Raw genomic sequence first — 26,715 nt, forward strand, 5'->3', positions numbered from 1 at the left:
AAATCCTCATATAATGCCAACATGAAAACAGACGCTAGATTTCTTGATTTAACCAAAGCATTTGATTTTGTTGATCATTATTCACTATTAGACAAACTGTATGCTATTGGTTTATCAAGACAAGCGCTGCTCTGGTTTAACTCATATCTCCATCGTAGACGTCAGTGTATTGCTTATCAGGGAAATCTTTCAGATTTCAGGACTGTGGACAAGGGTGTACCTCAAGGTTCCTCTTTAAGTCCTTTATTATTTTCTATATTATAAATGATTTACCACAAACTTGCTTTAGTTCTCAAATTCATTTATATGCAGATGAAACCGTAATTTACTCTTCCAGTTGTGATATGTCCCATATTCAGCATTCATTAAAGTCAGATTTCGGCATGGTTCAAAAATGGTTTGTTCATAACAAGCTCTTATTTAATAAGAAAAAGTCATACGGTATGCTATTTAACCTGAGGCCCAACAATCAGTCAAATGAATTTTCAATCAATTTTCTTGATGGTTTGCCAATGGTTTAAGTTGATGAGTTTAAATACCTTGGTATTTATCTCGATTCCCAGCTGACATTTAGAACACATATAGATTCACTTACAAAAAAAACTATCCAATTGCTTGAGATCTCTTTATTCTTCTATCAATTGCTGTACCTTTTCTCACAGAAAGAGAATTATTACTCAGTTAATTCTTCCAATACTTGACTATGCTGATGTTGTTTACCAGAACACCTCGGGTACAAACCTCCATTCTCTCAATGTCATTCATCATAGTCTGTGTAGATTTGTACTGAGGTGTCCTTACAGAACACATCATTGTCACATGTACGCATCACTAAACTGGTTGGCATTAATATCAAGAAGACATTTTCATTGGCTTCAATTTTTTAATATCCCTATCTTCGTTATCCATTATATTTAAAACAATTTCTAATCCCATTTGGGCCCTCATATAACCTCTGACAGACTGAGCACTTGTTTTTTTATGTTCCCAAATTTAAGAAAGAATTTGGGTGTCGAGCATTCAAATTCAAAGCCCCATCAGACTGGAACAATTTACCTGTGTCCATCACTTCTCAGCAAAGTTCAGGACAGCTACATTCAGCTGCTTAGAAAAATAACTTGCTCTTGTCTCTGATGTTGTATTCTTCTACACAATTTTATTTTGAGTTATGCTGTGCAATGGCCCATCACTATTGTTATTTAAATATGTATGTCCATGAATATACTGTACTTTTCTGGTAAATGTATTTTATTTTGCTTGTACCGAGGGTTGGGTTTATAGGGGCGCTTAGAGAGCTTTTGTCTAGTGTGAATGCTGTGCTTATGTCTAAGTAAGGATTGTATTGTTATCTGTATCAGTCTGTCTGTGTTGAGGACCCTCTTGAAAACGAGATGTATCATTTCAAGAGGCAATCCTCTCAGTAAATTTAAATTTTTTAAACTAACCTTGAGCTAGATGCCTTTTTTTTCTATTAGTATTGGCTTGTCTCAACTAAACTCGCCTCAACTCGTCTCAGCTTGGTCCTGCTTCTTTTCCATTACAATTTAGTACCAGGTTTAAAATGGGCGGGGTTTGTGTGAAATCACTGTGACATCAGTGTTGTCCACGACAAGTTCTATAACAACACAGGGGGACCTAGAGGCAATCTGCTACTTGGTCTGTGGCTCGCCGGTCACTGACCATAAATCGTATCCATTTGTTGGAACCACTTCCAGTCTCATCTGTTTGATCAACTCCAACCATTGTAGTCCTTGACCTGCCGATAGTCATTTTTGAGCTTTTTCAGCTTCTCTCGACACTGCTGAAAACTCCTTTGGTACCTGTAGGCATTGAGTCGGAAAGATCTTGATAGATTTTCTCATTTCATCTTGTTCCCTCTGGATCCTTTCCTCAGCAACCAAGCAAAGAAATGTCTCCACCTCAGTGTTGGACCACGGAACAGACTTTTGTTGCACCATCGCCTGGCACGTAATGTAAACAACTTGCAAGTTGGAGTCGTTCTTCCAGTGATGTCACTCATTGGACCTGACCTATGATTGGCCAAGCCCCTGACCAATAGTGGCATGCAGTCTGGCAATGTCATACACAACCCAATTCAGTTTGCTTAGAACCTGGGCTGAGGAGTTACCAAAAAAGTACTGGTAAACCGGTACTAAAGTTGAGTGGAAAACCCTACAAATTGGGCCGAAGAAACTTAAATTGAGACAAGCTGATACTAATGGAAAAGGGCCATTAGTTACAGGATCGATGCCCCTTATTATTATGCAATGTAACAACTAACTGCTTTCGACATTCCTACCTGATCTTTCAGTAGTGGGAGGGATGCTGAATTTATTGGTCATTTGCTGTTTTCTTTGCAACACATATATTTAACAGGAATGACTTTGCTATTAAATCAGGACATTGATCCTCGGTGACCACTGTCCTGAAAGTTTTAGATGTTTAGCTGCTTCAACAAACCTGACTCAAAGTAATGGGTCCTTTGAGCTGCAGAATTTCTGCTGGAGCAGAAAACATCTAGAACATATTGAACAGTGGCCATAGAGGACCAGTATTTGAGATCTCTGAACAGTTCAAAAACAAGTATGGAATTTAAACAGAGAAAGACTTCAGAACACAACAACAAAAACAAGAAAAAAGCACAAAGTTGTCACCTTTGTTGACATCATCCTGAGTGAAACTCTGAACCGGACCTTTGACTGAAACCTTTTCCACCCGGCTTCTCTGGCTGAGCAGCAGTTTGCCCACCTGAGGGTCTTTGGTGAGGATGTAGCGCAGCTTGGCGCTCTCCGAGTCGATGTCTGAACCCTTTAGATTCTGTTCTGTGATCTTTGAGGATGACCCTATAAAATCACACAACCACACATCTGGATTTAAGCTGAAAGCTCAGGGCCCTTACTGAGGCAATAAGTAAAGATTTCCAGTTCAAAACCTTACCAAGGCCCTCATTTCAAGTTTCACACAATCAACAGAAAGGAGTATTTACTTCCATTTCCTACCCAAACAGAGGAGCTGATATCACTCAAGTCTACCTGCTTGAATCTGCAAGCCTCTGTTGACTGTCATTCGAGGCCCTTCACTCTTCCAAACATCCATGGTGAACTCCAGACGGCCCGTGTAGGTGTTAATGCCATCAGTCAGAGTGAAGCCCAACTCGTCAGTTCCCCCATTGACTGTCTGTGGTGTATAGACCAGAAGCTCATCCAATACGTCCTGGTAGGTGAAGGTGGAGCCCTGCGCGAGGACTCTCCCGTTTTCCAGTGGCTGAGAGTAAAATTGACGTCTGCGCAGTTTACCTGAAAGGTTAAAATAGGATTAAATGTGATATGTGAACACAACATTGATGGACACACAGGATGTTAATTGATAAAGCCATCTGGGGAAGTGCTGCGATTATCTCAGTTCTGGGTGAAAATGGTCTTTGTACAAATGAAGGAGATGCTTCTGCTATATTTGATTTTCACATCAAACTCAAAACTCCAGGATCCAATCCACATTATTTATAAAGCACAATTTAAAAAACAGAATGTTTCCAATGTGCTGCACAGAGTCAAAATTATAAAATAAAAGTAAAAAAAAAAAAAATAATGTCATTAAAATAGTAATAGGTAAAACAATTTAAAATAAATAAATACCTGATAGAATAACTAAAAAGAACAACAACAAAAAAAAAAACAATTAAAAGACACATAGGACCACACTACTCATGCTGTGTAAGAAACCAAAGAATAAAAGTGGCCTTTAGATGACACTCTAAGCACTGCACTGTTGGGGCAGCTCAGACATGAAGGAACAGAGTCCAAAGTCTCGGACCGACTACGGAGAATACCCTGTCCCCTCTAGTCTTCAGTCTCATCTTAGGCACTACAAGCTGGGACTGACCCTGAGACCTCAAAGTGCGCACTGGGGTGTAAATGTGTAAGCATTCGGTAATGTATTGAATAGCCAGTCCACTTAAAGCTTTAAAAACAAACATTAAGATCTTTAAATTGATTCTAAAATGTACAGGCAGTCAGTGGAGAGAAGATAAAATCGGGGTAAAACTTGGGGTGATGTGCTCATTTTATCTGGTCCTAGTTAGAAGTCATGCAGCAGATTTCTGGATAAACTGCAAGCGGGAAAGTGCGTGTTGGCTGATACCTGCATAGAGACCATTGCAGTAGTCCAGTCGAGAAGTGATGTCCATTGTGACACCAAGGCTGGTGAGTTTGGGACGCACAAAATTTTGAAGTGGTCCCAAGTCAACAGGGGAGTTTCCCAACAGCCGGATCTCAGTCCTACCCAGCCAGTCCTGTCTGCCTGCCTGGGTCTATTCCTTGCCTTCCCGGATTCTGCTGAGATCCTGGGACGTCAGCCATCTGGTCCTCTTGGTGATTACTCAATTAAGCAGTTAAACTGCTAACCTATTCCGTGGGTTCATTATCTCTTGTGACAGAACGATCCAGCCATAATATGGACCCAGTGGATCAAACTGCCATGGATGCCCGGAGACCAGAGGCTGGTAACGAACTGTTTTTTGCTGTCTCCTCTCAGGGAATTTTCTGGGCCAACATGCCTGAATACTCAGTTCTCTGGGTGATATGCAGCAAGCCATGCAATCCCAGGTGAATGAGTTAACCGATAAAATGACAACTATGCTTAACCAGTTTTCTCAGACTTCTGCTTCTACAGCGACGACTTCAGCGTCTGTCTCTGGACAACCACCGCTTACTCCCAACCGAGAGATTCACATCCCGGATCCTAAACCATTCTCTGGGGATTTAGGTAAATGTAGAGGATTCCTCTTACAATGTTCACTTGTGTTTGACCAAAAACCCTTCATGTACTCGTCTGACAGATCCAAGATTTCATATGTCATAGGATTATTGGATTCCCGGGCTTTAACCTGGGCTGAGGCATATCTAGGTACTGCACCTCTCAGTAATCTAACCTACAGTGAATTCTCAGAGGAGATGAGAGGTTTTTGATAACCCCGTACGTGGTCGAGAGGCAGCCAAGAGACTCATGTCCTTACGTCAGGGAGCATTGAGTGTGGCGGAGTTCTCAGTTGAGTTCCGAACTCTGGCAGCAGACTCCAAATGGAATTCTGAGGCTTTAGTTGACCGTTTCTTGAGCTGTTTGTCTGAGACCCTGAAGGATGAGTTGGCAACTCAAGACCTCCCTGGAACCCTGGACGATTAATCTCTCTGACCATCAAGATCGATAATCGTCTCCGTGAGAGGCGGAAGGAGCGAAGAGGACCCCACTTGTCCTCATCTCTTGGACAGTTCCAAGCTCCCAGTCCTTTACCCTTTCTGAATTCCCCATCTGCTGTTGCCAACGCTGAGGAGCCCATGCAGTTGGGAAGAGCCCGTCTCACTCAGGCTGAACGGCAGAAGCGACTGCAGTCGGGTGAGTGCTTTTACTGTGGTCAATTGGGCCATTTTCGTGATGCCTGTCCCATTCGCCCAAAAGACAGGGCTCGTCAGTAAATGTCGGGGTACTGAAGAGCAGCATAAAGAGAGCCCCAGAGATCCCAACAAAGACACAAACTGAAGCCACCCTCACTTGTCACGGTCACACTCTCACAGTTCCAGCCTTGATTGATTCTTGTGGGGAAGCCAATTCCCTGGATGCAGGATTGGCCGAGAGGGCAGGAATACCCTCTACACCTCATCCCATGACAACTAATGCCTTGGATGGTCAATGGTTAGCTCAGGTAACTCACACCACCATCCCTGTTAAGATGAAGTTGTCTGGCAACCATTCTGAGTTTATTGAGTTTAAGTTAATCTCTGCATCTGACTCCCCCCTGGTACTAGGACATCCCTGGTTGTCACTCCTGCTGCCTGCCTGCCTGGGTCAATTCCTTGCCTTCCCAGATTCTGCCGAGATCCTGGGACATCAGCCATCTGGTCCTCTTAGTGATTACTCAATTAAACAGTTGAACTGCGAACCTATTCCATGGGTTCATTATCTTTTGTGACAACCCACACAGTTCTCCAAACGAGATTTAAAAAAGTTGTGTGGTCTTCTGTATCAAAAGCAGCTGTCAGGTCTATAAGCACAAAAATGGCAGACCTACCAGAATCAGTCATTAAAAGAAGGATATTAAAAACCTTAAGAAATGCAAACTCAGTGCTATGAAACACTCAGTAGCCCGAATGAAATACCTTTGTGTCCAAAAAATGGTTGAAGGTAAGCAAGAACACATTTTTCTAAAATCTTAGAAACCAGTGGTAGGGCTCATAGACCCCTATGACGATGACAAACCTGGGCATAAATGTTCCCTTGCCCGGACGCGGGTTACCGGGACCCCCCTCTGGAGCCAGGCCTGGAGGCGGGGTACGAGAGCGAGCGTCGGGTGGCCGGGCCTTTGCCCATGGGGCCCGGTCGGGCTCAGCCCGAAAGGGTTACGTGGGCCCCACCTCCCGTGGGCTCACCATATGCGGGAGGAGCCGTAGGGGTCGGGTGCAGTGTGAGCTGGGCGGCAGCAAGGGGCGGGGACCCTGGCGGTCTGATCCCCGGCTGCAGAAGCTGGCTCTAGGGACGTGGAACGTCACCTCTCTGGTGGGGAAGGAGCCTGAGCTTGTGCGCGAGGTTGAGCGGTTCCGACTAGATATAGTTGGACTCACCTCGACGCATGGCTTGGGCTCTGGAACCAGAACCCTCGAGAGGGGCTGGACCTTCTTCCACTCTGGAGTTGCTCATGGTGAGAGGCGCCGAGCAGGTGTGGGCATTCTCATCAGTCCCCAGCTTGGTGCCTGCACGTTGGGGTTTACCCCGGTGGATGAAAGGGTAGTTTCCCTCCGCCTCCGGGTGGGGGGACGGGTCCTGACTGTTGTCTGTGCTTATGCACCGAACAGCAGTTCAGAGTACCCACCCTTTCTGGAGTCCTTGGAGGGAGTGCTGGAGGGTGCTCCTTCTGGGGACTCCATTGTTCTGCTGGGGGACTTCAATGCTCACGTGGGCAATGACAGTGAGACCTGGAGGGGAGTGATTGGGAGGCATGGTCCCCCCCCTCTGAACCCAAATGGTGTTTTGTTATTGGACTTCTGTGCTCGTCATGGATTGTCTATAACGAACACCATGTTCCAGCATAAGAGTGTCCATATGTACACCTGGCATCAGGATTCCCTGGGCCGCAGTTCAATGATCGACTTTGTAGTCGTATCGTCGGACCTGCGGCCACATGCCTTGGACACTCGGGTGAAGAGGGGGGCGGAGCTTCAACTGATCACCACCTGGTGGTGAGTTGGCTCAGATGGTGGGGGAGGAAGCCGGTCAGAGCTGGCAGGCCCAAACGTGTTGTGAGGGTCTGCTGGGAACGTCTGGCTGAGTCCCCCGTCAGAGCGAGCTTCAACTCCCACCTTCAGCAGAGCTTCGAACATGTCCCGGGTGAGGCGGGGGACATTGAGCTGGTGGACTCAGGGGTGGACTCTCCTATCTCTGGGGCTGAAGTCGCTGAGGTGGTCAAAAAGCTCCTTGGCGGCAAGGCCCCGGGGGTGGATGAGATCCGCCCGGAGTTCCTTAAGGCTCTGGATGCTGTGGGGCTGTCCTGGCTGACACGTCTCTGCAGCATTGCGTGGACATCGGGGGCAGTACCGCTGGATTGGCAGACTGGGGTGGTGGTCCCCCTTTTTAAGAAGGGGGACCGGAGGGTGTGTTCCAATTACAGGGGAATCACACTCCTCAGCCTCCCTGGTAAGGTCTATTCAGGGGTCCTGGAGAGGAGGGTCCGCCGGATAGTCGAATCCCGGATTGAGGAGGAGCAGTGTGGTTTTTGTCCTGGTCGCGGAACAGTGGACCAGCTCTATACCCTCTCTGGGGTCCTGGAGGGGGCATGGGAGTTTGCCCAACCAGTCTACATGTGCTTTGTGGACCTGGAGAAGGCATTCGACCGTGTCCCCCGGGGGCTCCTGTGGGGGGTACTCCGGGAGTATGGGGTACCGGACCCCCTTGTACGAGCTGTCCGGTCCCTGTACGACAGGTGTCAGAGCTTGGTCCGCATTGCCGGCAGTAAGTCGGATTCGTTTCCGGTGAGGGTTGGACTCCGCCAAGGCTGCCCTTTATCACCGATTCTGTTCATAACTTATATGGACAGAATTTCTAGGCGCAGCCGAGGTGTTGAGGGGATCCGACTTGGTGGCCTCAGGATTGGGTCCCTGCTTTTTGCAGATGACGTGGTCCTGTTGGCTTCGTCTGGTCGTGATCTCCAGCTCTCGCTTGAGCGATTCGCGGCCGAGTGTGAAGCGGCTGGGATGAGAATCAGCACCTGAAAATCTGAGACCATGGTCCTCAGCCGGAATAGGGTGGATTGCCCTCTCCGGGTCGGGAGTGAGGTCCTGCCTCAAGTGGAGGAGTTTAAATATCTCGGGGTCTTGTTCACGAGTGAGGGAAGGATGGAGCGTGAGATGGACAGACGGATCGGTGTGGCGTCTGCAGTAATGCGGACTCTGCGCCGGTCTGTCGTGGTGAAGAAGGAGCTGAGCCAGAAGGCGAAGCTCTCGATTTATCAGTCGATCTACGTTCCTACCCTCACCTATGGTCATGAGCTGTGGGTCGTGACCGAAAGAACGAGATCTCGTATACAGGCGGCTGAAATGAGTTTCCTCCGCAGGGTGGCCGGGCTCTCCCTTAGAGATAGGGTGAGGAGCTCAGTCATCCGGGAGGGGCTCAGAGTAGAGCCGCTGCTCCTCCGCATCGAGAGGAACCAGTTGAGGTGGCTCGGGCATCTGGTCAGGATGCCTCCTGGACCTCCCTGGTGAGGTGTTCCAGACACGTCCCTCTGGGAGGAGACCCCGGGGAAGACCCAGGACTCGCTGGAGGGATTATATCTCTCGGCTGGCCTGGGAACGCCTCGGGATCCCCCCCGCAGAGTTGGCAAATGTGGCTGGGGAGAGGGAAGTCTGGGCTTCCCTGCTTAGGCTGCTGCCCCCGCGACCCGACCCCGGATAAGCGGCAGAAGATGGATGGATGGATGGACCAGTGGTAATTTAGAGATGGGCCAATAATTTGCTGAATCCGTTGGGTCAAGGCCAGATTCTTTTCATCAGTGATTCAACAACAGCATGTTTTACTGACTGTGGGAACAGTCCCAGGGACTAAGCTCTTATTAATTATTTCCTTTACGAAGGAGCTGATTGTTTGTTGACTATCCCCGTAAGATCGTGACACGGACTCAAACTGACAAAGTAACAGAGCACTCAGTGACCTCTGAACCACATAATAAGGAGAAAAATATTTTGACCCTGATAGTACGAATCTTGCCATTAAAAAAAGAGAGAAAGTTTTTGCAACTTTTTTTTTTGTCAATTCCAATAAAGAGGAAAGATTGGCTTTAAAAACGCTCTGGAGCATAATGAAGACACACACACTGTTGAAAACTTCAGAGTTTGTAGTATGATGTTACAGACCGAGACTGCAACACACTGTACTTCTGAAACAAATCTGACCTTTGAGGGTTTTGATTGGTGTTTTTTCAGTATCAATCAGTAAGTCCATTTTTAACAGAGGAGAAAGACTCAGTTTACTGACAACCTAATGATCAGTCCTAGTCCTAAGATTATGAAGGCTCCCTGGTTTAATTCCCAGCTTCGAGCTCTAAAACAGGCATCAAGGCGTTTGGAAAACAGATGGCGTTCATAAGGACTAGAGGAGTCTCACTTAACCTGGAAAGAAAGTTTAATCGTATACAGAAAAGCCTTACGTACGGCAAGAACAGCTTATTATTCATCATTGATAGAGGAAAACAAAAACAACCCTCGGTTTCTTTTCAGCACTGTAGCCAGGCTTACTAGGAGCCGGAGCGCTGTGGAGCCATGTATTCCTTTCTCACTTAGCTGTGATGATTTCATGTATTTTTTCAGGAATAAAATTGACACTATTAGAGATCAAATCCACAATATTCTTCCTTCTACCTATAATGTTGAGCCTGTTGTGGTCTCCGAAGCATCCTTAGAACCAGGATCTGACTTGTGTCTAAATAGTTTCTGTCCTGTCCAACCCTCTGAATGAACTAAAATAATAGCTTCATCTAAACCATCCACCTGTATCTTAGACCCTCTCCCAACGAGCCTCTTTAAGGACATTTTCCCTTTAATTAATACATCACTACTAAATCTTATCAATATGTCTTTAGTGACAGGATATGTACCACAATCATTTAAAACTGCTGGAATCAAGCCTTTACTCTGGATCCAGAGGTGATAGCAAATTATAGACCTATATCTAACCTCCCGTTTATGTCCAAAATTCTGGAGAAAATAGTTTCAGCTCAGCTACATGCCCACCTGAGCAGAAATAATTTATGCGAGGAGTTTCAGTCAGGATTTAGAGCTCATCATAGCACTGCGACAGCATTGGTGAAAGTTACTAATGACCTTCTTATGGCCTCAGACAAAGGACTTCTGTCCGTACTTATCTTGCTTGATCTTAGTGCTGCATTTGATACAGTCGATCATAACATTCTGTTACAAAGACTAGAACAGGTGATTGGAATTACAGGTACAGCGTTAAGCTGGTTTAAATCATATTTATCTGATAGACTTCAGTTTGTTCATGTAAATGACAAGTCCTCCTCCCAAACTACAGTAAGTCATGGAGTTCCTCAAGGTTCTGTACTTGGACCAATACTCTTCACGCTATATATGCTCCCTTTAGGCAAAATTATTAGACAGCATGGAATAAACTTTCATTGTTATGCAGATGATACTCAAATATACTTATCCTTTAAACCCGATGAAACAAATCAGCCCAATAGGCTACAAAATTGTCTCATAGACATAAAGACTTGGATGTCTAGAAATTTTCTCCTCTTAAACTCAGATAAGACTGAAGTAATTCTCGTTGGATCTGAAAAACTCAGAGCTAAATTTTCCGGTTTTGTAATGAACCTGGATGGCATTACTTTAGCTTCCAGTGCTACAGTGAGAAACCTTGGAGTAATATTTGACCCTGACCTGTCCTTTGGCCCACATATTAAGCAGGTTACTAAAACAGCCTTCTTTCATTTACGTAATATAGCCAAAATTAGGGACATTCTGTCTCAGAGTGATGCAGAAAAACTGGTTCACGCTTTTGTTACTTCGAGACTAGATTACTGTAACTCTCTATTACTGGGCTGTCCTAAATATGCCCTGAAAAGCCTTCAGCTGATCCAGAATTCTGCAGCCAGAGTCCTGACCAGAACCAGCATGAGAGATCATATTTCTCCAGTTTTAGCCTCTCTTCATTGGCTGCCTGTTGAATCTAGAATAGAATTTAAAATCCTTCTCCTTACATATAAAGCCCTCCACAACCAGGCACCACTATATATCAAAGACCTCATTGTTCCTTATATACCAAGCAGAGTACTTCGTTCGCAGACTGCAGGCTTACTTGTGGTTCCTAGAGTCTCAAAGAGCCGAGCAGGAGGCAGAGCCTTTGGTTATCAGGCCCCTCTCTTATGGAATAAGCTCCCAGTTAGTGTTAGGGAAGCAGACACCCTCCCCACCTTTAAGACTAGGCTGAAGACTTATCTTTTTGATAAGTCCTATAGCTAGGGATGGTTAGCATCCCTTAGTTATGCTGCTGTAGGTTTAGACTGCTGAGGGACATTTCCTCATACACTGAGCTTCTTTCTTTTTCTCTTTATCTCTTTCTTTTATCCACCCCCCCCCCCCCCCCCCCCCATAACAGTGTAGCATCATTAACATGTATGTCTCCTGTCTCAGCAGGTCTCCCTGGCCGGGAGTAGCAGTTCCTGTTGTCTGTTGTCTTTCTGTCCTCTTCCCCCCACACAGCAGAGGCAGATGGCTGCCTGTCCTGAGCCGGGTTCTGCCGGAGGTTTCCTTCCTGTTAAAAGGGAGTTTTTTCCTTCCCACTGTCGCCAGTGTGCTTGCTCAGGATGGGAGATTGAGTTGGACTCAACTCAATCTGTTGGTTTCCTTATATAGGCTGTTATGAATTGGCTTTCATTATGTTTTCCCCTCTGTCTGTAAAGCGTCTTGAGACGGCATTGCCGTGATCTGACGCTTTATAAATAAAGTTGAATTGAATTGACTAGACCTAATAATAGTTCTAATTCCTGAAAACAGCTGACTCTCAGTCTACCTGACCCAAAATGGAAATGAAGAAGCCACTTCTGCTAGCAGTAGTGTACCGTTCTGCTGGATTTTCCTCACAGTTCCTGACTAACTTCTCAGTCCACTTATCAGACTTAGTGCTGAATACTGATAAAGTATTGCTCTGGGGGACTTTAACCTTTATGGTGATGATGAACATGACAGTTCGAATATTGCATTTAACCCTAAATTAATGTCCCAAAATGTCCACAGACCTGCTCAACCTAATCATCTTGTTCTGATGTTTGGCATCAACAGTTTTTCCTCATAACTCTGCTCTGTCTGATCATTTTTTAATGACTTTTGAGTTTAATTTACTTGACTATACAATGGCTGAGAAGAAAAATTTATTTTTGTCAATGTTTGACAGATAATGTTTTTAACAAATTTAGATTGTTTCTTGATGTTTTGTGTCGAAGCATCGTTTATATCAGTGAATGAAGGCAGGACTTTTGCAGAAAGCTGCTGGTTGACCACTTCAGTCTGTGCAGTGTCTCTGTGCTCACCATAGGTGGGAATCCTAATGATTGTGAAGAGGATCTCGTTCTCTGGTGTGTCCTCATCATGGACACTGAGAGACGAGTTGGTGATGACGACTCCAGAGTTTTCCTCCACATGGATGCTGCTGACTGACACCATCGGCTCTCTGTCCTCTTTACTCTGAGGGAGAAGATTTATATAGGTGATAATGTAATCACACATTTCCGCAACCATCAGATCCTCAAGGCTCTCTTTTAAACCCTGTTATTCAGCATGTTCAACCTCAGGAGTCTCTTTTATAACTGCTGCATTCCCACAAAATGGTTCTGAAAGTGCTGGTCAGACTTTGATCCAGACCTATGCTTGCTCTGGTTCTGGTTCTGGTCGGCATCATGACTCCTCTGACATGTAATCTGACTACATGTAAAATTTTAACCATAGCTGATCTTCATGATACGGATATAAAAGCAGCTGAGTTATTGTGCCGCTGCCGGGTCAGAACTTTCTATCAGAACCTTTCATCACCTTCCTCATCATCACCTCCCTCCCCATGCTGATCATGGGGAGGGAGGTGAAAAGTGAAATATGCAGTGTACGTATTCCACATTCAGTCATTAATGGTCGATGCAATGACTGAATGTGGAGTACGTACACTGCATATTTCACTTTTTGGTACCAGATGCCCCCTGAGCCAAACATGACAAATATGTATTTTACCTACTCTGTCTACCAATTAGCTGCTGATGTTCTGCACCACTGGACAGCTATGATGTGAAAGATGTATGTCAATGCAGACTACAATCACAACTTTAGTTTCAGTAAATGCTTATTTCTGACCAGTTGCCAAGGCACTTTATCTTAAAGCCTTACTGTTCTGCAGTAGTCCTGTGATGGACTGGCGACCTGTCCAGGGTGGACCCCACCTCTCGCCCCAAGGCTGCTGGGATAGGCTCTAGCACCCCTTTATTTTGATTAACTGGTTTGATTTTGGAATGAATGTTCTGCAGTGATGCAGCAAATGAAACAATCATGATAAATCAGCAAAACTTCAGTATAATAGTTACTCTACAACAAGACTTTTATCCATTAGAAATACATTTAAAGGTGTGAAGTTAAAGGTGTGGAACATTTCAAAACTCCCTGCCTAATTGCATCGAGTCCCCCGGACCATTCTGGTATGATGTCCCTTGACAAACAGATAGCACACCTCAATAATGAATTTTGAAGAATAAATAAAATGTATGAGTGTGTGTGAACGGGTGAATATGGCGTTGTGTTTAATCGCTTTGACTGGTCAAGATGACGGGAAAAGCTCCATACAAGTACAGCCCATTTATTCAATACATGATGTTGCAGAAGTCTAGATTCTACCTGAATGTCTATTTCCATGCTGAAAGCCTCCGTCTGACTGCTTCCATCGCTGATGTAGAAGCTGAAGACATCCTGGCTGCTTTTAGGTTTAAGCTTGCTGTCCTGGCTGTAGAAAATGTGATCAGACGTGAGGTCCTCCATGGAGAAAGGCTCATGTGGGGTGACAAGACGTGAGCCACCAAGTGAGCCGCCTGAAGGACCAGATAAAACACAAATCACAAACATAACAATGACAATATTACACACATAATATAACAAATAGATTGTGACACAGGGCATGTTACACACAATACAGTAAGGACTAACACCTAACACAAGACAATCACAATATAGATTGATTCAGTTCACACAACCAACCTAACTCACTCCTCTCACCTCCCCATATTATAACATAAGGAATAAATGTTATAAACAATTAGATATTGAACATAGGGAAAATTCCAGGCACAAACAGGCGATTTTGAGGCTGTTCATAAGGAGCCTTAAAGGAAAAGGAGCACCGGACAACCTATTTCTGAGCTAAAGGAACAATAAAGCACAGATTTTCTGAGTTTCTATGGAGAGACATCAAAATTGACACATTTAAATAAGAATTGCAACCAATGCCATTGTCGTCTCCTGTTCAGTTGTAACCAGTTAAGTTTGTCATATAGTATACAGCGATGAGTTCTATCTAAGAATAAACATCTAAGAATAAATCTACATATAGTATTCAATAGAACATTTAATGGTTTAAGATATATATTAAGTAAGTATTTTGATAAATTATGCATGCTTAATAATTGGTAATATGAACTGTGATATGATTTTCTTTCTCATTGGTTGAGTAAAATTAGTTTTTGTTTTCGTCCTGGTCGCGGAACAGTGGACCAGCTCTATATCCTCTTTGGGGTCCTGGAGGGGGCATGGGAGTTTGCCCAACCAGTCTACATGTGTTTTGTGGACCTGGAGAAGGCGTTTGACCGTGTCCCCAGAGGGCTCCTGTGGGGGGTACTCCGGGAGTATGGGGTACCGGACCCCCTTGTACGAGCTGTCCAGTCCCTGTACGACAGGTGTCAGAGCTTGGTCCGCATTGCCGGTAGTAAGTCGGATTCGTTTCCGGTGAGGGTTGGACTCCGCCAAGGCTGCCCTTTATCACCGATTCTGTTCATAACTTATATGGACAGAATTTCTAGGTGCAGCCGAGGTGTTGAGGGGATCCGACTTGGTGGCCTCAGGATTGGGTCCCTGCTTTTTGCAGATGATGTGATCCTGTTAGCTTCATCTGGTCGTGATCTCCAGCTCTCGCTTGAGCGATTCGCGGCCGAGTGTGAAGCAGCTGGGATGAGAATCAGCACCTCCAAATCTGAGACCATGGTCCTCAGCCGGAATAGGGTGGATTGTCCTCTCCGGGTCGGGAGCTGCCTCCAGAGTCCCACAGGCCAAGAAGGCCCGATAGGACTCCTTCTTCAGCTTGACGGCATCCCTCACTGCTGGTGTCCACCAACGAGTCCTGGGATTACCGCCACGACAGGCACCAACGACCTTACAGCCACAGCTCCGGCCGGCCGCCTCAGCAATAGAGACTTCCACTTTTACTCCGCTACGTATTCTGTATCACTGTGTACTCCAGTACATTTGTATTGTCTTGCATTGTTATTTGTTACAACAGCAAAAAAGAAAAAAAAAAACAATAATAATTTGTTTAAATCTATACTTGTTAGAGTGTGATGTTAGCAGCAACATAATATGTCTCGTGCTTTATAAGTAAGCGACATAACCGTACAAAAGTTTGTGAGTGTGTGTGTGCGTGCGTGCGTGCATGCGTACGTGTGTGTGTGTGTGTGTGTGTGTGTGTGTGTGTGTGTGTGTGTGTGAGTGAGTCTTTGGAGTCTTTGAAAGAGTGATCAAAGGGACACATCTGCTGCAGGGGAATCAACAATACCAATTACTTAAAAGAAGCTAAAAAGAAACAAAAAGAAAAGCTATGGAGGGGAATGAACACACTTGATATGTGTTTTTTCATGGATGTTCCTGTTCATGTACTACTGTCTCAGCAAAAGGATTTTTGAATGTCAGGCTAAAAGTTTGAAATCATAAACAATATGATGAACAAAGTTTAACTACACAACACAATGAACTACTTTTACTTTCAGAACTTGAGTAAAAATCTTACAATAAACTACTTGTAATACTTAAGTGCAAAGATTGTTGAATACTTTCATACTTTTACTTAAGTGAAGCACTTCAAGAACACTTCAACTTAAATTCAAGTAACTATTCATAGAGTACTTGTGCTTTGTACATGTCTGTTGTTACATGACATGCACTTTAGCTGCATTAAATGCATGTTAGCTGTATTATATGCATTATATTACACACCCCATGTTACCACCGATACGTGGGACTAAATCACCAGCCAGACTCTTTTCCTCTGTTGTTCCACGATGGTGGAATGATCTCCCAAACTCTGTCCGCTCTGCAGAGTCCCTGTCTACTTTTAAGACCCAGCTGAAGACTCAGCTCTTCAAGGAGAACTTCAACAATTAGTTTAGCTGTATTTGTTGGAAAGTTGGAGAACTTAGCCCAGTTCTTTGTAACAAACTTTATGATATTAATTCTTTGTATTGTAATATAGGTGGTATTATGGGATGGGAAGGGAGTAACCAACAAAAATAAAAGCCTGTAGGACTTCCTGGAAGGACCTGCGTCCAACTGGACAGTCCACCAGCACCAGTATGATGTCCTCTATTGTTTAATTTCCTGCTTGTGTTGTTCTCACTCATATGTAAGTCGCTATTGATTAAAAACATCAGTTAATGACTAAATAGGATAGAATAGAATAGAGTATGCACGTTAGCTGCATGACAAGCATGTTAGGTTAAACGATCACTTCTCAGGTGGAAGTTACTTTGGATAAAAGAGCCTGTCGACTGACTGTAGAATTCGAATATTAGCTCAACACCTTTCCTTTTTAACTTGCTCGATGAGGTGAAAATTGCTGCCCTCATCCAGGCAACATTTGTGCATGTGAAATTTTGCCCTAGTTTACATAAACATGCATTCCCTCTGATATCAGAACCAATTACACTTCTTAAAGACAAGCAATCCAAGAGCAGGGTACTTGACATTGTCGCAGCTGCTTGATGTTCCCTGTGTGTCAAATCCATCAGAATGAGATTCAATAGTCACACATTTTATAATCTCTCAAAAACTATAAACTTTACAAAAAGGAGAACAGTCTGTCTTCTCGACGCTAACCATGGAGGGGCATATGTCCTGCTGAAAACCCTAGAACCAGATGTTCTGTTACAGTGATGTCCTGCATTCTCTTGCACTTAATCACAGTGTCATAATTGGTAAGAACATTTAATTCAGCTTAAAGCACACAGTTTGAAATGAAAACAAGTTGGTGAGACATCAGTATCGATCACTTTGTCAGGTTATTCAAGTAGAGATAAACAAGAACAGTCCAAACGTTTCCCAAGCAACCCAACTTGATATTATCAGCATTTATGTGATGAGATGAGAGCAGCACTGCTCTGCACTATGTCCAAAGAGCAAGAAATTAGTCAGTTAATGATATAAAAAAAACTAAGGATATTGTCATGGTTGTGGTGGAGGGGTGTATCCAATAGCAGGGTGGGAGGCAGGATGCAGAACCAAGACATTCTAAGCAAAAACTAAACTGCAAGCAAACAGGCGAAGCAAACACAATGAACCAGCAACTAAGAACAGAAACCCAGGGCTATAAATACTGAGAAACAGAACAAGACATCCTCGTATTGCAGCCTTGGCAGCATCCCATAATTTTTCAGGATTTACAGTACCAATCTTTATTTTCAAGATAAGTTACTAAGCTATCTTTTATTTTTTGTTTAAATGCATAGTTGTTCAACAAACTAACATTAAGCCTCCATGAGGTTGTTTTATGGTTAGTTTCTGAATGCATTATTAGGTGGACTGTTGAATGATCTTTTAAGTCTGATTAATTTCACAATCCTTTATTCTATATCTTTCAGAGTTTTACATGATAAGGTAGTCTATTCTTGAACAGACATTATGTCTGTATGAGTAAAATGTGTACTGTTTTTCTTGTTTTTGTAGATCTCTCCAAATATCCAATATACCCAAATCTTTCATTCTCATCTTGAACCACTTCTCAGTGTTTGTGAGTTTCCTTTTTTGGTTAGTAGTATCTAGTTTGTTATCCAAGATCATATTAAAATCACCTGCACAGATCATAATGCCAGTAGATTGACATGTAATGAGTTCAAATACATTCCTAAAGAAATCCTTTTTACTACCTGGCAGTGTGTAAACATTTAATAGGGTTAATTCTTTACCATCAATCTTTCCTTTCACCATAATGTACCTGCCCTCTCGGTCCTTTATTGTCTCAAACTCAAAGTAAACAGAATTAGGTATCATAATGGCCACGCCCCTTTTACGACCTGATCTAGATGCTGAATAATAAGTGTGTCTAAAACCTAATTTTCTTAGCGTTACATGTTCTTGGTCACTGAGATGTGTTTCTTGCCAAAATATCATTTGAGCCTTTTCCTTTTTTTGCCTTTGATAACAGCTTACTTCTTTTAATGGGGGTAGTTAAACCATTAACATAAAGTAAAAGACTTTGTATTGTTTCTACTGCATAATCAATTTAAAAAAAAAAAAACTTTTCAGTACGCGCTCTTTAAACCCCAGAATAACAAACAAACTTTGTAGAACAATAACACTATGTAAGAACTGGTAAAAGGGGAAAAAAAAAAGAGCTCCCAATCGCCGATATATCGGCCTCTAGGTTAAAATATATATTTTTATGGTGATGCTCATACTATGGCGCAGACTGAATACCTTAACCTAAAAAGATCAGAAAAGGTCCCGTATGGTTAATTATTCCCTTAATACAAATGCCTGTGATAATGTAATTTTCAACAAATCCTAAACACTGTCATTTAAGTTTGTTTGGGGACTTACCCTTAAAGTCTTGTAAGTGGGCTGAGTATGAATAACAAAAACTAACAACAAAAAAAAAACCTGACTGCCTTTATCCAGACCCATGGACACAGTGAGAACATAGTTGTTTCCATCTGCATCATTTTTAGATGCTCTATGGTAAAACTGGGAAAGTTTTTCTCTGACACTCTGGCAGTAGTCTGTTCTTCTGTTGCCGCTCCTCTTCTCCGCCACTTTCTCCCAGCAAAAGGTTGGTTGCATCATTTCTCTCGGCTTTGGCATTGGCGGTATTGGGAATTCTTTTGCACGTAGCTTCTCGGTGGCTTGGTCGGCACATGGTAGGTCTCGGTCCCGGAGTCCAGAAAAACACGCATCTGTGTCATGGTCGTGTGGAGTCGTATTCCCTGTTCTTTTAATAGCTTTTTAATTAGGAAGTATTCTCTCCTTTTTATATCACAGCTGTTGCATAATCATGGTAATAAAACACCCTTCTTCCTTTGAAAGTGGTCGTCTTCCTCCATGCAGCACTGATAATCTTCTCCTTAGTATAGCAATAGAGTGCAGGGGTGCGTGATCAGCTGGTTTCAGGCCGAGGGTTCGGTGCGCTCTTTCAATGCCCAGCTCTGTCAGACCAGTACCTTGTGCCAGTTTTTTTTTCAGAAAGTTTTCGATGTAAGTGAGCATGGAAGTGCCCTTTTTTCTCTACACTTAGTGTTTGATTTGACTTCAATACTTCGTCAATACGCTCCTCCGCTTCCTGGATTCGCTGTGATGTAACCTTCATTTTTCAGATGCTTTCTTCCACTTTCTTGCAAAATTCGGCATGTACTTCCCCAAGCTACCATTTTACATCTTCTGAGAACTTGTCTTGTACGTTTTGGAACTGCTGGGCTAGTCTATCCTCCAAATCCGACATGGACTCAGCCATGGAGTCATTAATAAGCTTGCGGATGGGGGCTAAGAATGGCGGCTCAGCCTGCATGGCCGCCCCACCATGGCTCACTTCTTCGATCTGTTTGACCTTTTCTGCTTCTCAGTCCCACACTAGGACCAGTGTCTTCTCTCCCGGCATCTTTAGGCACCAAAATATTACAAAATAAGTCTCCTAATATACAAAAAAGAGGGATTCCTGTGTTGTTCAGTCGGGCTGCCATCATAGCTGTTCTGTCACTGGAAGTCCAGTTTTTCCGCTACTTTGTCACCATGTGGCCAATTTCTTGTTTCAGTGGATCCATTTGTTGGAGTAAACATGAATTTTAACTTGCGTTGCCTTTAAGAGCTAAAAGTTGTTTTTCTTACTGGAAGTTATTCTGTTTAAGAAAAAAAAAGGTTTCTGATATCTTTTCTCTCAGAATATCCTCCAAAATTGCAAGGTTTGTACGTCTATTCATTTATTTTCAAATATTTTTTCAGCTCATTTTCCATTTTTCGTCTAAATTTAATATTCAATATATTGATATTAAATGTCCATATTGGGGCACTACAGCCAACATCTAAGCATAGTTTTAACATAGTAGGAGTCTGATCCCTTTTATTTATTTCAAATTCCTTTAGCGTCTTTCCCTGAATTATGCATGAATAATTAGTCTGTTCTTGAGCATACATTGTGTCTATTAGGGAAAATGGTATACTGTCTGTCTTAGCTTTCAGATTAATTAATAGCAGATGATACTAGAACAGTGCAAACTTTTCCCAAGTAGCCATTTTAACGTCTCTTCAGCTGGAACATATAAGCAGAAATTACAAAGCAATAGACCAAAACAGCTACATATAATTGTGCAGCAAATTCCACCTCAGATGCATTGTCGCCTCATGCAGCTCAAGATGGGGAATTGGAGCCACGTCAAGATTCAATGCAATCTGTTGGTTTCTCATATCTCGACTATTGATTCTGATTGATTTATACTGATACACCTGTTAAGTATCCGGAGATGACGTTGTTGTTAAGTGGAGCTATAGAAAGAAAACTGAATTGTAATGACACAAGCATCCTGATAATAAGGGAAGCTTGTATTCAACGCACGAAATCAAGTTAACTATTTCTGAAGTGTAAGACAAAGCAAGAGCCTGGATTATTCCATAGCTGATTCGAAGCTCAACAGGGAAACAGGAGAGTTCATTTTCTGTTTGCATGAGTGTAATTCAGGAATCACATCTGCATCATTTATTCTATTCTATTCTACAGTCATTTAGCAGATGCTTTTATTCAAAGCGACTTACATATGAGTGAGAACAACACAAGCATGAAATAAAACAGTAGAGGACATGGTAGGAAGATGCTGGTGGACTGTTAACTTGGATGCAGGTCCTTCCATGAAGTACTACAGGCTTTTTTTTTTTTGTTTGTTTACTCCCTTCCCACCATATAATATCACCTATGTTACAATACAAAGAATTAGTATCATAAAGTGTGTTGCAAAGAACTGGGCTAAAACACACTGGCAAAACTCAGGTCAATGACTTTATGGACCTTATCACCTCCTTCAGTCTCAGACCGGTCCAGACTCCTCCGACACACAAGGCTAGCAGCACTATGGATCTGGTCCTGACCAGGAACTGGTCCACAGTGGATCTGTCTGTCACTCTGCTGCACCTCTCAGACCACCTCCTGGTCACATTCTCAGCCCTTCTCTCTCATGGTGCTGAAGAGGCTCCGAGGACGGTTTCCTACCGCAGAAACCTGAGATCTCTAAGTCCTGCACAGCTGCCTGATGAGGTTAACTCTACCCTGCCCTCTGATTCAGACTTCTCCTCACTGTCTACTAATGAGGCTCCAGAAACACTCTGATCCTCTCTGGACAAACTCTGTCCTCTGCTGTCTAAAGCAGCCAGACTAAACCCTCCCAGTCCATGGCTCACTGAGACGTCACAGAGCAGGTCTCAGGCCAGCAGAAAGAAAAGAAGTCCCTGACTTGTCAGAGTCCCAGCAGAACCTCTCAGTCTTCACATCCAGCCTGTCTGGATCTGCGGATCTGCCTTTAAAATGGTGAGACAGTTGGTCTGTCAGAGCTGAAATGCTTGCCGGATGTGAAATTACCTGCAGCCACTGAAGGAAAACTGTTGACATCTTAAAGACTGATTAATAAAGACTAATAAAAGCTGCAGGAGGTCTTGGACAGATTGAGGTGGCGATCCTTCATCCATGCAGAGATATCAGCAAGGCAAGCTGATATTCTCAGAGAAACATTGTGTCGTCTGGTGGGAAGGAAAGGAAAAGCTGAGTGTCATCTGCATAGTAGTGGTAGGAGAAGCCATGAGAGCTTCTAACTGCACCGAGTGAGGAGGTGGATAGTGGAAAGAGAAGAGGGCCGAGCACCGATCCCTGAGGCTCCCCTGTTTTTATGTGATCTGGACACTTCTCCTCACCAGGATACTCTGAAGGATCTTCCTGAGAGGTAGGACGTGGACCAGGAGAGGACAGATCCAGAGATGCCGAGCTCAGAGAGTGGAGAGGAGAATCTGATGGTTGACTGGGTCAGAAGCAGCAGACAGGTCCAGCAGGACCAGGACTGAGGACTGACCAGTGGATCTGGTTCAGCAGGACCAGGACTGAGGACTGACTGGTGGATCTGGTCCAGCAGGATTTGACTACCCCGGAAGACCTTGGGACCACCACCTCCCCCTTATCCACAAGGACTGTGGCACCTGGCTGTGGTCCACACTTACCCTTGACTCACTGCCTCGCTGGACTGTGTGTTGAATTTGTACCTATGTGTATATGAGATGTGTTTTTTGTCTCTTCAGACTGCGCCCCCATAAGGCACAGTCTGGTGATACTTGTTTTTTGTCCTTCACCCTGGATCCTAATGTACCTCTGGTCTCATCTGTTGAAAGGCGGCGCTGGATTTCTAGCTGCGAGGGCTAGGCTCCCCGGACCTGTGACCTGTGTATAATGTTAAATGTTTTGTCTGTCAAATCTTGGAAGAGTTGTCTTGAAACTTGAATTTGCCCTGGGGAATAAATGAAATTTATCTAATCTAATCTAATCTCATGGAAGACGGAGGGAAAGACAGCGGATTCCAGAGAGGAGATGATAATATGGGTCACTGCAGATTGATTGGAGGTAAAATGCTCTGCAGGATGTCAGTAGGGACCGGATCCAGAGGACAGCTAGTGAGAAGGCAGAAAGAGCACTTCAGTTTTGGTTGCTTAACTTTCACTTCGGCACTGGAGATGCTCCACTGTGACCTGGTGACAGCAAATCCTCCCTGTCACACCACTGAACAGCAATGACTGTCGCTGAGCAGCCATAAAGGAATCTCAGCAAGGATGTGGAGACAAACATTTGTACCATTTGCCTCTTTGCAGCAGTAGATGTTCTAAATATCTACCTGCAAAGGTTTATCCATCATTAAATCTCAGTGTAACATGATAAAATCTCATGATATTTTCCTCTCATGATCACAAAACATTTCTAAGTTTAGACATCAGTTGTTCCAAATAAGATTTTTTTTTTTTATCTTCTGGCTTATGTTTCCAGATTATTTTTTATGCTCATTTTTCCACTGCAATTTGTTTTATAAGGATGTTTTTTTCCTTGTATGACCGATGTCATAACAGATCTGAAGGGCACGCAGATACATGAAAAGACAAACATAAAAGAAAAAAAAGAATTGAGTTAAATGTAATTTATTCCTGTGGGGGGAATTTCTTAGCCACAGAAATAATATAGGCAATCTAGAAGATGAAAAAAGAATACTGGATAGATAAATAAAACCTCAGTGCACAAATATGCTGAATATGACTCCCTAAAGACACCAGAGATAAAACAGAGACATGAAAGAGACACTCCAGAGACATTCCAGAGAAACGCTGGAAATATTCCAGAGACATGTTGGAAACATTCCGGAGACATGTTGGAAACATTCCAGAGACATATTGGAAACTTTACGGAAACATGTTGGAAACATTCCGGAAACATGTTGGAAACATTCCAGAGACATGTTGGAAACATTCCGGAGACATGTTGGAAACATTCCAGAGACATGTTGGAAACTTTACGGAAACATGTTGGAAACATTCCAGAGACATGTTGGAAACATTCCAGAGACATGTTGGAAACATTCCGGAGACATGTTGGAAACATTCCGGAGATATGTTGGAAACATTCCAGAGACATGTTGGAAACATTCCGGAGATGTGTTGGAAACATTCCAGAGACATGTTGGAAACATTCCAGAAACATGTTGGAAACATTCTAGAGACATGTTGGAAACATTCCGGAGACATGTTGGAAACTTTACGGAAACATGTTGGAAACATTCCGGAGATATGTTGGAAACATTCCAGAAACATGTTGGAAACATTCTAGAGACATGTTGGAAACATTCCGGAGACGTGTTGGAAACATTCCGGAGACACGCTACAGACACGCTTGAAACATTCCGGAGATTGGTTGGAAACTTTACGGAAACATGTTGGAAACACTCCAGACACACACTGGAAACATTCCAGAGACATGTTGGAAACATTCCGGTCACATGTTGGAAACATTCCAGAGACATGTTGGAAACATTCCAGAGACACGTTGGAAACATTCCAGAGACATGTTGGAAACATTCCGGTGACACGTTGGAAACATTCCAGAGACACACTGGAAACATTCCAGAGACATGTTGGAAACATTCAAGAGACATGTTGGAAACATTCCAGAGACACGTTGGAAATATTCCAGAGACATGTTGAAAACATTCCGGAGACATGTTGGAAACATTCCAGAGACATGTTGGAAACATTCCGGAGACATGTTGGAAACATTCCGGAGACACGCTATAGACACGCTGGAAACATTCCGGAGATATGTTGGAAACATTCCAGAGACACGTTGGAAACATTCCAAAAACATGTTGGAAACATTCCAGAGACATGTTTGAAACATTCCAGAGACACGTTGGAAACATTCCAGAGACACACTGGAAACATTCCAAAGACATGTTGGAAACATTCCAGAGACACGTTGGAAACATTCCAGAGACACACTGGAAACATTCCAAAGACATGTTGGAAACATTCCAGAGACACACTGGAAACATTCCAGAGACACACTGGAAACATTCCAGAGACATGTTGGAAACATTCCGGTGACATGTTGGAAACATTCCGGAGACACGTTGGAAACATTCCAGAGACACACTGGAAACATTCCAGAGACATGTTGGAAACATTCCAAAGACATGTTGGAAACATTCAAGAGACATGTTGGAAACATTCCAGAGACACACTGGAAACATTCCAGAGACATGTTGGAAACATTCTAGAGACATGTTGGAAACATTCCGGAGACATGTTGGAAACATTCCGGAGACACACTACAGACACGCTTGAAACATTCCGGAGATATGTTGGAAAAATTCCAGAGACATGTTGGAAACACTCCAGAGAAACACTGGAAACATTTCAGAGACACGTTGGAAACATTCCGGAGACATGTTGGAAACATTCCAGAGACACGCTATAGACACGCTGGAAACATTCTGGAGATATGTTGGAAACATTCCAGAGACATGTTTGAAACATTCCAGAGACACGTTGGAAACATTCCAAAGACATGTTGGAAACATTCCAGAGACACGTTGGAAACATTCCAAAGACATGTTGGAAACATTCCAGAGACATGTTGGAAACACTCCGGAGACACACTGGAAACATTCCAGAGACACATTGAAAACATTCCGGAGACATCTTGGAAACATTCCAGAGACACGCTATAGACACGCTGGAAACATTCCGGAGATATGTTGGAAACATTCCAGACACATGTTGGAAACATTCCAGAGACACGTTGGAAACATTCCGGAGACATGTTGGAAACATTCCAGAGACACGCTACAGACACGCTGGAAACATTCCGGAGATATGTTGGAAACATTCCAGAGACATGTTGGAAATATTCCAGAGACATGTTGGAAACATTCCGGAGACATGTTGGAAACTTTACGAAAACATGTTGGAAACATTCCGGAGATATGTTGGAAACATTCCAGAGACACGTTGGAAACATTCCAGAGACACACTGGAAACATTCCAGACACATGTTGGAAACATTCCAAAGACATGTTGGAAACATTCAAGAGACATGTTGGAAACATTCCAGAGACACGTTGGAAATATTCCAGAGACATGTTGAAAACATTCCGGAGACATGTTGGAAACATTCCAGAGACATGTTGGAAACATTCCGGAGAAATGTTGGAAACATTCCGGAGACACGCTACAGACACGCTGGAAACATTCCGGAGATATGTTGGAAACATTCCAGAGACACGTTGGAAACATTCCAAAGACATGTTGGAAACATTCCAGAGACATGTTGGAAACATTCCAGAGACATGTTGGAAACACTCCGGAGACACACTGGAAACATTCCAGAGACACATTGAAAACATTCCGGAGACATCTTGGAAACATTCCAGAGACATGTTGGAAACATTCCGGTGACATGTTGGAAACATTCCGGAGACACGTTGGAAACATTCCAGAGAAACACTGGAAACATTCCAGAGACATGTTGGAAACATTCCAAAGACATGTTGGAAACATTCAAGAGACATGTTGGAAACATTCCAGAGACACGTTGGAAATATTCCAGAGACATGTTGAAAACATTCCGGAGACATGTTAGAAACATTCCAGAGACATGTTGGAAACATTCCGGAGACATGTTGGAAACATTCCGGAGACACGCTACAGACACGCTGGAAACATTCCGGAGATATGTTGGAAACATTCCAGAGACACGTTGGAAACATTCCAAAGACATGTTGGAAACATTCCAGAGACATGTTGGAAACATTCCAGAGACACACTAGAAATATTCCAGAGACATGTTGGAAACATTCCAGAG

At 43.5% G+C, this 26,715-nt stretch overlaps 1 protein-coding gene across 6 annotated transcripts in view; it reads right to left on the minus strand.

Moving 5' to 3' along the window:
- LOC306764394 (extracellular matrix organizing protein FRAS1-like) overlaps positions 1–26,715 on the minus strand; it is a 623,368-nt gene that overhangs the window by 112,215 nt on the left and 484,438 nt on the right. For all 6 annotated transcript variants that reach the window (XR_013771547.1, XR_013771548.1, XM_079251555.1 and 3 more), the window contains 4 exons: positions 13,935–14,125; positions 12,590–12,743; positions 3,033–3,296; positions 2,655–2,843 (listed from right to left, as the gene is read on the minus strand). Coding sequence is in view for 4 of the 6 variants with exons in the window: in XM_079251555.1 (XP_079107681.1) it covers positions 2,655–2,843; positions 3,033–3,296; positions 12,590–12,743; positions 13,935–14,125 (798 nt within the window). In the remaining 2 variants the exon portion in view is untranslated. The remainder of the gene's footprint in view (positions 1–2,654; positions 2,844–3,032; positions 3,297–12,589; positions 12,744–13,934; positions 14,126–26,715) is intronic.

Source organism: Telmatherina bonti (genome assembly GCF_933228915.1).
Source record: "Telmatherina bonti genome assembly, chromosome: 13".
NCBI classification, from domain to species: domain Eukaryota; kingdom Metazoa; phylum Chordata; class Actinopteri; order Atheriniformes; family Telmatherinidae; genus Telmatherina; species Telmatherina bonti.